Source organism: Olea europaea, chromosome 17 (genome assembly GCF_002742605.1).
Source record: "Olea europaea var. sylvestris chromosome 17, O_europaea_v1, whole genome shotgun sequence".
Taxonomy (NCBI): domain Eukaryota; kingdom Viridiplantae; phylum Streptophyta; class Magnoliopsida; order Lamiales; family Oleaceae; genus Olea; species Olea europaea.
Window position 1 is genome coordinate 11,094,371 of NC_036253.1, and position 11,339 is coordinate 11,105,709.

An 11,339-nucleotide genomic window follows, 5' to 3' on the forward strand; every position below is an offset into this window, starting at 1 on the left:
TTGGCCAGCAAGGAGAGAATTTCGGAATGGACAATTTTCAACGTCGCTTTAAAATCAGCAGAAAGATTGAGCGACGGAAGTGTTAGTGCTTGCGCCAACTTCGCACTCAAATGCTTAAGTTTATCCTTATATTTGGCAGCACTAGCCTGACCGATGTCCATATCCATAAAAGACACATACTCAAATATCGACTGCTTGAGGAACTTCATATCTTCCTCTGAAAAAGCAGAAGGACGACTGGTTGAAGCAGGGGGAGACATCTTGACTTGCCCCGAGGAAGTGAACAAGTTTTGGATGGAACGCACAATCTTATCAGCATCCTACAAAGAAAATTGCCAACATTGAAGGTTTTCACTAAAATAAACAAAGTGGAAGTAAAAGTGAAGCAAGGATTACCTCATCAGCAATCTTGGGAGGTGGCATATCTCCAGCCAAGTCTATCACCTGTGACTCCACCACTTGTGAGGACTTCCCCTTGTCTGGGCGAGAAGACTTTGTCACAACGGGCAAACCTATGGGAGCATCTGCAGAACTCAAAAAGCAACAAATTAAAAACTAATAGTACAAGCAACGGTAAAACATCAAAAAATGTATTACCTTCTGGTTCGACGTTTTGGGGATTGACGCCCTGGGAAGAAGGTGGTTCATCCATTGGTTGTGATGAGGATTTCGGGACTGAAGGTTTCTCTTTAAGCGTAGTCCCTTTATCAACTAGTTTGGATGAAGCAGTCTCAGCAAAGGATGATGGAACAGGAGCTGCCAACACCAAAGCTTTCAAAGGAGAGGCTAAGCTTTTATGAGAAATTTGAATAAATCATCAACACGTAGAAAAGTTTCAAGTATAGAAAGGTAATGCTTGTGAGTAAACTAATTTAATTACCTTTCTCCTGACAATGAGAGGAGTGTCATCATCATCCTCCAAAATGGGAGATGCTGAGGCTGGCCGTTTACTGCTTGGGGCACTCTTAGCTGCAGTAGGCTTGGTAGGAAGAGAAGTAGATGGACGAACAGACTGTTTGGCACGAGCAGAAGAGGAAGGACTCCTAATAGACATAAGGGTGACCAAAACAGGAGAAGTGGAAGAAATGTCTGGCTGATCCAGTGAATGGAAAGCGCGATTGGCATCAGTTGCAAACAATCTGCGATGTACTGATGGCCAGAGTTGTTCAAAAAGGGGATGGATGACATGGTTAGGATTGAAAGGGGCTAATGAAAAATTATTCGTGAAAAGAATATTGAGAGCATTTATAGCTTCCGCCTCTGCCTTATGATGATGTGGAAGCGATCTATCAAATTTCCTGAATAACAAGGGGGAACAGACCAAGTTTGGCCAAAAACAAGTTGACGAGCAAAAAATTGGGGAGTATATATTTCAACCCCAGCTTTGGCATTGGTTCCAGTCAAAATACCATGGAACAACTCCCTCCCGGTCAAAAACTGAACCCAAACGAGCAAAGAGGTGCTCGCACCGTCCAGGGTGGATGGGGGTTGCACATAATCTGGAGTTAAAAAGGGAAGAAATGGAAAGAAAGAAGGAATTGAATCCAAAGTATAAAAGAATGAAAAGATATCCCTTCTGGACATAGTTACAAGGCTCAGTGGGTCAATAGCTAGCCCGTAACAGCTAGCAGAATGAAAGGATAAGGATAGAGCACCAAGTGATGGAAAATAGGCTCTCAACCACATTTGAGTGAACCAAAGAGGCCCATTGCCAGTGGAAGATACACCATTCTTCAATTGGAATTGAAGAGAAGTCATGCCTCTATAGAGGGCAGCCAAAAAGAAAGAACACAAATTTAGAAGCCTACCACGCGCCAATTCATGCGCTATGGGTAGATAGCTCATAGAAGGCTTCATGCTTGGCACACACAAAATATATTTACAAAGCCAAATCTGAAGAAAGGCCACACACTCAGCATGGGAAGGCTCAGCGCTCGAGTGATTATAACAGCTTTGCAGGCTTGAATAGGACTCGATGAGCTTTTTGTCAAATTTTGGGGCGACACCAAAAATCAAAATACCAGGGAAAATGGTATCGCCCAAAGGTGGCAGATTTACTAGGGCCCCAACATCCCTTAAAGTAATGGACATGGGACCAAGAGGGAAAACAAAAGTATTATACTCAGAGGACCAAAAACTTAAAGCAATAGGGAAAAGCGGTGGATCAAAAATAGGGGGTTGAAGAGAGATTTCTAACAAATCAGAAATCCTAGCGCTATCAAAAATTGTCTTGGTAGGACCATGGCCCACAAGGCGAGCATGCCATCTACGAAAAATAACATCAAATTTAGGTTAAGTGCGAATACCTCTTTCGCGAAGCAGCCTCAGCGGCAAAGAGTTCAGAAACGGAGAGCCTTGAGTACAAGGGAACAGCTGGCCTATCGCCACTTGTTCGACGGCCTCGGCATTGTTGAATGAAGGACCTAGATAGAACTCACTGAGTTCAGCATTGGCTGGTGCAAGGAAGTTCGAAGTTATATATGGCCGAGTGAGGATTTTCTGGAAGTCTTCGAAACTGAAAGAGTCACCAGATTGGGATTGTGAAGCAGCTATTAGGAACGAAATAAAGTTTTGTTGAAATTTGCTTGAGAAACGTAGTAGAGAAGCAAGAAGATGAACAGTAATATTGCGAGAGAGAAGCACAAAACAATGAGGCGAGATTTAGTAGTGCGATAAAATGGCGTGTATTTGGAGGTTATAAGGGTTTGCAATGTCGCGCCTTTTCAGGCTATGGAAGAAAATAATGATTGAAATTCTTGGGAATTTCAAATGTTGTTGGGAAACACAAGTAAATATGGCAAAAATTAATAATTGGTATTAATTCTGCCATATTGGGGGGTAATTGTTGACACATTAAAAGTGAAGCTCAATTCGAATAGCCCAAAGAATAAAGCCCAACTGGGCAGTTCAGGATAAAGGCTCAAATAGGGTTATTAATGAATGCAATGGAAGCCCATAAACGCGGTAATACCATCGCCCAAACTTGCAAGACGCCCAAGATCTGAGCGAATGAAGTGTCTCGCAGTCGCCCAGAGTTATGACCCTGTTCTCACCCAAACCTTTGAATGCCCAGGATCTTAGCAAACATAAGATATTGTGGTTATCCAAAAGTGCAATTATCGAAGCAATTATTGGGTAATCTTATCACGTTCCACGATTCAAGGAGTTCAGTTGAAGACGATTGAACGACAAAGAGTAGTGGCAGCATTTAGAGACGGCAGTTCCACGATAAGTTCGCCACTATGAAGAAAGTGGGCAGTTATAAAGCAATTAAGCAGTTTTTAATCGGTTGATCACAAAGAGAACATTAAGGGAATATAAAAGGAAGAAAAGACATAGAGCAATGGACCCCGAATCAAACACTCTCAAATAGAGAATATATAATTTCAATTCCTTAGTTTAGATTTAAAACATTTCTTTTCAGTACTCGTGTACTTGCGCCCCTTTAAGGCATTCTGTTTAAATTCCAATTGTAAAATCATCGCCAATAAAACGCCCATTTTTGGAACTTTGTCTCAAAAGATTTGTTCTTTACACAATCGTTTGATCCCCTTTTAATTGTTAACGACAACCCACGCGAAACACTTTCATTTCAAGTTTTTTACTTTGAAACTCAAATAAATCAGCCTACTTGACCTTAACAATAAGCTTGCATAAGTATTTACCAAATTCAAACCATTAGGAGCACAAATACAGATCAAACCAAGCCACGGCGCCAAAAACCCAACCATCAATCTTCACCTGGACTACAGAACCATTCGAGCAATAGTCGCCCAACCATCAATCTTCACCTGGACTACAGAACCATTCGAGCAATAGTCGTCCTCAGTTTTGAAGAGAAATAATAGTAGAATCACCATCATGTCCAAGAAAATAAGCATTTGCCTATTAATTATTTCAAACCATAAAAAAAGAAATGGCACCAGTCAACTCAAAACAACATTCAAATAAGATTACATATTTCTCCAGTCAGGTGGAATGAAGTCGAGCTAACTGGTTTTCTAAAACCGCGTGAAATGAACCGCGTCTGGAGCATCTGTACAAGCATTTCATCTGCTTGCTCTCTCTTCTTTTACCTTCAGCATACCCTAGATATCTACTAGGGTGAGCAAGCCTGCAAAACAAGATAGTATTCACAAAAGAACTTTCAGCTAGATAATCCACATTAGTCTGAGTCATATGCAGGTAATTGCATTACACCAATAGTACCTTTCACAACTAAAATGTTGGGATGTTTAGTGCAAAGAAGAACCTTCAGTAGTGAACTATAACAACAATACTTTTTGAGTGACAGACCCAAAGGATATTCCCTTATTACAGCATGTGCTATGAAGTATGTGTTCCTAAACGGCTAAACCAATACTTTCACTACTATGAAGTAGGGATCTTTTAGTGCAAAGAAAACAATTATATGGATAGTTTCATGTGACATTGCCACAGGATATTTGGAAACTCCGGCTCGTGATGAAAAATAAAGTACGGATCGACCAAAATATTTGTGACAGGCCATAGGCCTTGCTAGGGTAAATAACTTACCCCGAGCAACCGGATTTTCATACAGCATACTCGTCATCCTTCATCCTCCTCAGAGTTAGATGTGTTATGTGCATTATCCACTTTCTTCTGATTTTTCACCTCCACTTCCATCAATGGAATTGGATGTACGGGTAAAGTACCTGCAGTGTGCACACATCAGCTCAGCATGCATGAAGATCATCACAGATTGACAATACTCTCCAATGGCATTTTTAAGAAAAATCTCAACGTATTACACGTAATCAATTTAGAAACCACTATTTTCAAGCCTGTCTTGAAAGATGGAAACACAAACACTTTCAGTTTCTCAAGTTTTCCAAGTAAGATGCCATTTCAGCTCAACTACTGATATTATTCCTTCAAAAAATACCACACCGCTTTTACGTTTTAGAGGAAATCGTAACACAGGCATCATTAAGCTACTACATTCTTGTAAGCAAAAATTGGAATCACAAATGAGGAAAGCCAAACTTCTATATTTTTAGATTAAAAAAAAATATATTTTTTTAACCAAGATTAAAGAATTTTATAATGGCATTAAATTGACAGTTTTAACTAGATAAAAGAATAAACAAGAGTGATTCCAATACTAGCCGACATTGTACCCAAAACCAAAGATATAGGATACAGGAAAGGGGAAATTTCCTATCATTTACAGTGAAGCATTAAATTGCAAAATGCTTAATTTAAAAAGTTATATGGGAAATCTGAATACCCCAATTGCAGCACTTCCCCCTTAATAAGAGGTAATATCCAATGATTATAAAAAATGAATCATTCTTCATGCAATACATTAAAATCAAAATGCCCATTTGGAAGAAAGTCGAGAAAAGTTAACTTTCATTACTACATTTTATCATTACTGAGTTCTTTCCTTAAAAAAAAAAATGCGGAAATCTGAGCTTCTTTAACCATTTTCAAGGTGAAACTTTGGATAAATTCTCCAATTCAATACTCATCAATCACCCTAGATCCAAAAATATACAGAAATTAAGGTTACGCAGATTCTATAATTACTTCATTTGAATTCAAATTCATAGTATAAAAGACACCGCCAAATATTCCAATCCAAAATAACAATGATAATAATAAGCCAATTGATTTCCTTACCTTCAACAAAAAATGTAGAAGAGGGCCATCCACGCGCAGAGGTAAACGACATCGTTTCATCCTCCGTCAAAAGATCAAATTGCGGTCGAATCTTCCCCGCTCCCACCCCAGAAGATGCCAGTTTCCCTATGACCTCAATCATACCACGTGGATGTCGCATAGTACTACTCCGAGGCGGGACCCAGTACGAATACCCAGGTACAAACGGGAGCCAATCAGGTGCAGCCCGACGCACGATGATACTGTGGATTGCCTCCTCGAGTTTTTTAATCCCGACTGTGAGCACCTCCTGCGGCGAGTCGGGATGGGAAGAAGTGGATGATGAGTCGACTTCCACTTCGATTAGCTTTGCCTGGTGGGTCTTGTAGGATCGATAGCGGTGGTGGCTGATTAGTGCCCGAGGGGTGAGGGTGGAACGGTGGAGGGTTTGAGAGAGAATTCGAGACGTCGCCATTAGATATAGAGAGAGATATGGGAGAATAATAGAGAGAGAAAGTGCGAGGAGACTCCGGATATATCTAGCGGTCTGGGTCACTGCGGGTACTTTTAAAAATGAAATAATCAAAGAAGGTAAATTTCAATTTGACTTGTTGCTTGTTAATATTATCACAATAACGTACTGACTGATAAAATATAGAAATATTTTTAAGTGTATTATAGAAGTACAGTAGATGATTTTGTTTAAAAGATATTACTATTCTTTAGTTAACAAATAAAAATTATACATTTTTTATTTAAAATATCAAAATCAGTAAACTTTTTATATCTATTTACTCCAATACAGATAAAAACACTTTCAACTTTCATTTGCTTCAACCTCAAGATCTAAAAAATTCATCGAACGCAATAGCTGAATTTTTTTACATCAATCTCATCAGATCAGTAAGTTTTTAATACGCACATTTAATTTTATTTTCGTTAATTTTACGTTTTAATAGATAAAAGTTATTTCAACATATAATATTAATGTAGATAGTTTTTTTAATAGATCTGTGAAAAAAGTAAGCATTTGACGAGAAAAAATTCATCTGCATATACTGAAAAATTAATTTACAAAAATTTGGTGTGTTTATTCTGTCGGATAGTCGAATTTGAACTATCGACTGTCCAGTTAATTGTTAAAAAAGTCGGCTGGACATTAATAGCGGGAAAATAACAGCCTGCAGGAATAGTCGGTTGTTTCAGCAGGCTTTTTTTTTTTTTTGCTTTTTTTATTGTCTTTGGTATTTTTCTTGCAATTAAAAATACTTTTTCTTCATGCAAATATGGTTGTAGTCCCAGTTTATTACTTTGGTGATTTCAAATTGGACGAAAGAAATTGATGAGTATGGAAATGGATGAGTGATAAATGTGGTGGTATTCCAATTTTCATAACAAAAACAACGTCGTATGCAGAACTCTATAATGCTTTATAGAACAAGCTAAATGTCAATCTCTCTCAGTATGATATGGAATTTAAATTTAAATTCAGTGATCAGGAAGTTCGGAGTTCACCTATGACGATTTCTTCTGATGCCGAAGTGAATTATCTGTTTGAAATGAATAATAGGCGTTCGACTCCTATTTGCGTGACTTTAGTGAGAAAGGATGTCGTCGAAGGTGAACAAGTAGACTTAGATGGAGGGGATCACAATGTTAATGATTTTTGGAATACGTTCCAGATAGCTCGTGAAGATGATGCGGTTATTTCAGAGACATTTACTCATAGAATTCTGTCCATAGTTCACGACAACGAGTGTGGAAATGTAAATACTTTTACAAACGAGAATTTGATCGCTTTATCCCGACAGAGACTTGAGCGGGGTGGGACCTCAGGGGTTGGATCGAGTGGACCTTCCTCTAACTCCTTGCGTGTGGTTCTCGATAGTGAGGATTTGTATGTCGAGCAACTGTTTGAAATGAAAAAAGATTTGCAGGAAGCTGTACATGTAATTGCACTGAAATACAATTTTGAGTTCAAACTGAAAAAATCGAACAAGTCGTTGACGATTTGCATAGACGACAGTTGTTGTTGGTGTTTGTGAGCGACGAAAATGAATACGAATGAGTGCTTTGTAGTTCGCAAGTACACACGGGAACATACTTGTGAAGTGAGATTACGTCGAAATGATCACAGGCAAGTCCGGGCTTGGTTTATTGGTCGACAGATAATGCACAAGTATTAGGATTCATATACGATCTACAGACCATCGTACATCATTAACGACGTTCGTCGAGAGTACGGAGTAGTCTTGAGTACCAGAAGGCCAGGAAGGCCAAGGAATGTGCGTTTGATGATTTAATGGACTTTGCAGAGGAAAGCTATGCTAAATTGGTCAAGTATTGCCATAGCATGAAGAAAACTAATCTTAGCTCGAAATTTTTTTTTGAGACGGAGGGTGGGAATTACTTCAAATTCTTCTTCAAGACTCTTGGACAATGCATTCAAGGATTTCGAAATGCAATGTAACCCCTAATTCTAGTTGATGGTACAACACTGAAATCTAAATATCAATGCAAGTTGATTATTGCTACATGTTAAGATGTCATCATCCAAATTTCCCCTCTTGTATTCGGCATAGTCGATAGTGATAATGACTTGTCGATACGGTGGTTCTTCACAAAGTTAAGGAAAGTAATCGGGGAAGTCGAGGATCTTGCGGTTGTAACCGATCGAGGACGGCCTTTAATAAATGGTATCGCTGATGTTTTTTCAGATGCACATCATGGGTATTACATGTACCATATTCAAGGCAATCTGAAGACCAGGTATCGGGACAAAGGTATAGTTTCATTGTTCAGGAGAGCGGCTGAAGCCTACAATGTTGAAGAGTGTAATAAGTTTATGGTTGAAATAGGAAGTAAATCATTTGATGCATGAAATTATTTAACGAAAATGGGGATTGAACATTGGGCACACTCGTTTTTCCCAAGACGTCGATACAATATGATGACGTCAAACAAGCGAAGTCTCTCAATGCATTATTCAAGAAGGATCGAGAATTACCCATCATTGCACTGATTGAGAATATCCGTACCAAGCTGCAACAGTGGTTTCACATTCGATGTGCGAAATCACAGAATTGCACGAGTATGCTAGCCCCAACGTAAGAGGAGTGACTATTTAAAGCTGTAGAACTTGCGAGACAGTTGAATGTCGAACCACTAGACGAGTTGCACTTCTCAGTGGAATGTGCACGTGATACGACATACATGGTGGACTGAATGATAATACATGCACTTGTAAAAAATTTCAGTTGGAGACTTTTCCACGTGAGCATGCAGTCGCGGTTGTTACGTATCGAGGATTTACAGTTAGAACCTTATGTTCTTATTATTACACGACTGATTATTGGAGAGCTGCGTACGCTGAGACAATATTTCCTCTGCCGAATGAAGTTGAGTGGGAAGTCCCTGACCATATTCCCCACTCAATATATTGTCGCCACCTCTTATTGAACTGTGTGAGCCTGGACGTCCAAGTACGTCTAGAATACCATTACCAGAGAATTTTCTCGACCGCGTAGGTGCAGTCGGTACAAATTAGTAGGGCATACTCGTCAATATTGTACAAGTCATGTTCCTCTAAATGACAGTTAGATCATTTGGTAATGTTGTCCATTTGAAATAACAGTGTTTGCATTTATTTTATGATATTTCAAAGAACGTCGTAATTTAATAATCAATTACAGTGTTTACAAATATTTCGTAACCGTCAAAAGACCCCGGATATCTTTGAACCATATCATGCAACAAGTCCATGGCCTGGTCGATGTGCTGCATTAAGAAATAGCAATACAAAAGGGAGTTATTTCATTGCATAAACAAACAATGATATACAAGTCATAAAAATAACAATATGACTACTTTACTTACATCGTCGTCAAGCCAAGCTCCTGAAGTGATGATGTCGTGGAACCACTTATAAGCATCGGAGATCGTCACAGTACCAATCGTACGGCTGGTCCTGAAAAAAGAAATAGAGAAGTGTTAAAGAAGCATATACGAGTAACTCAACGTACTTTACTAATATCATAAATACTAACTCGGCCAACATTCTTCTCTACTCTGTCTCGAACGCTTTCCATTTAGCATGGTCCACCTCCCGAAATAGGTTGGGGATCGTCCCATCGACGAACCTACTCTTCTTTGTCTCAGCCGTGAAGGGAGAGATAATGTACTATGACGTCACTCTCGGCCTCATGTCTACCACCAGCTTCGCCACATCAACAGCACTCTTTTTCGCTCCAGTCACGATGGTCGTCCTCCCCTCGTCCACCTCTTGGATCGTCCTCTCCTCCGCTAGACAACCGCCACCTCATCCTCTGTCATCGTCGTCACCACCTCCTCAACCATAGCTCCCGTCCTTGATAGGCCCACCCCCTCATCTGCCCTGTCATTACTACCTTCTCGACCCCCTCATATGCCCTCATCAGCACCACGTCCTCGATCGTCGCTCCCGTCCCCAACGGGGCTATCCCCTCATCCACCCTCGGGGTCACCCTATCCTCCATGGACTGAAAAAAGAATTCCAATGCATCCTCCGACCACGACTGATGGTGACCCCATCTTTATTCTCCTCTCGTTCACCCTCCTAGTCGTCACCCCCATCGTCTGCCTGCTATACCACCTCAGAGTGCTATGACCTCATCCTCAAGGTTTCCTAAATGCCCACGTAGCACTCTAACATCATCAGCTATATCCTCGACCTTCCCTACCAACTGGCGTCCCAGATCATCGACTCGCTCCACCATATCTTGACGCAGCGCACCGACCTCCTCTGATATAACTCCTATCAGTTCTCGACGCAGCGTGCCGACCTCCCATGATATAACTCCTACCAGCTCTCGACGCAGCGCGTCGATCTCCTGCACCATAAATCCAATCAGGCGATGGTATAGATCATCAGAAAATCACCCTGAAGGGGAGGAGGTGATCCCGGCGACGGATGTGATGCCTTTGGGGAGGTGATGTCGCCGACGGAGGTGATGCCCGATCAACTAGCTCGCGGTCCTGCACAAACTTACATATTATTAACTTATTCAATAATTGCTAACTTATATAAAATATTAATCAATAATTCACTTACCCAGTTTTGATCGGGGATCGAATTGGACATTTGGTCGTTTTGAGTGTGCGAAACTTCGATTTCACGCACAAGACCCTGCGCCTCCTCCTCCTCCTCCATCGACGGTGTCAAATGAGTTATTATTTCAAGTTGACATATTGACATTTTAAAAAGATAAAATCATGTAATGAGATTTTATACTATATATAATATAAATCACAAATTTATAACACTCACATAAGGATCGTCGAGGAGTGGCGATAATTATTTCCCAGTGGGAGATCCCTCCGCTCGAGATGCTCGCCAATGGTGCATCCGAGGGCGGCGTGTCTCCTCTCGCTGTGCAAAGCGAGTACCCATATGGGGATGATCTCATACGCCCATATCTGCAACACATAAATTAGTACATACAAATTCAATAGAAAAAAATATTTTAACAGTGATTACGTTAATCATTTACCTGAAGCGCCAAGGCGAATCCCTTGGGCTTCGAGTGTGATCTGGTGGCGATGTGGACGGTGTTCTCAAAACATCGACGACCCCATAGATAGTTGTTGAAGCGATCTATGTCGTCGACGATCTCCAGGTGGAAGAGGACAATCGCAGTCTTGTGGTGACACCGCATCACGCTCTCAATGATGTAGAC

The 11,339-nt window shown here is 40.5% G+C and overlaps 1 protein-coding gene and 2 long non-coding RNA genes across 3 annotated transcripts; all 3 read right to left on the reverse strand.

Moving 5' to 3' along the window:
• Positions 1 to 207: 207 nt before the first annotated feature.
• LOC111365813 lies at positions 208 to 615 on the reverse strand. The gene is made up of 3 exons (XR_002697494.1): positions 598 to 615; positions 397 to 524; positions 208 to 320 (listed from the first exon to the last, which is right to left on the reverse strand). It is a non-coding gene; the product is annotated as an uncharacterized LOC111365813 (long non-coding RNA).
• A 3,192-nt stretch (positions 616 to 3,807) lies between these two features.
• LOC111366310 lies at positions 3,808 to 6,167 on the reverse strand. The gene is made up of 3 exons (XM_022987045.1): positions 5,647 to 6,167; positions 4,537 to 4,676; positions 3,808 to 4,114 (listed from the first exon to the last, which is right to left on the reverse strand). The coding sequence occupies exons 1-2, from the start codon at positions 6,098 to 6,100 to the stop codon at positions 4,570 to 4,572; spliced, it is 561 nt and encodes a 186-aa protein (XP_022842813.1). The 5' UTR covers positions 6,101 to 6,167; the 3' UTR covers positions 3,808 to 4,114; positions 4,537 to 4,569.
• A 3,048-nt stretch (positions 6,168 to 9,215) lies between these two features.
• Positions 9,216 to 10,630, reverse strand: LOC111365814. Its single transcript, XR_002697495.1, has 3 exons — positions 9,672 to 10,630; positions 9,502 to 9,592; positions 9,216 to 9,402 (listed from the first exon to the last, which is right to left on the reverse strand). It is a non-coding gene; the product is annotated as an uncharacterized LOC111365814 (long non-coding RNA).
• Positions 10,631 to 11,339: the final 709 nt, after the last annotated feature.

What these genes read in the sequence shown, in the direction of transcription:
- LOC111366310 (XM_022987045.1), bottom strand. Translation starts at nt 6,100, where the DNA reads ATGGCGACGTCTCGAATTCTCTCTCAAACCCTCCACCGTTCCACCCTC. An exon ending in TTCTACATTTTTTGTTGAAG is followed by an intron (nt 4,677 to 5,646) that starts GTAAGGAAATCA and finishes TGCACACTGCAG; the next exon opens with GTACTTTACCCGTACATCCA.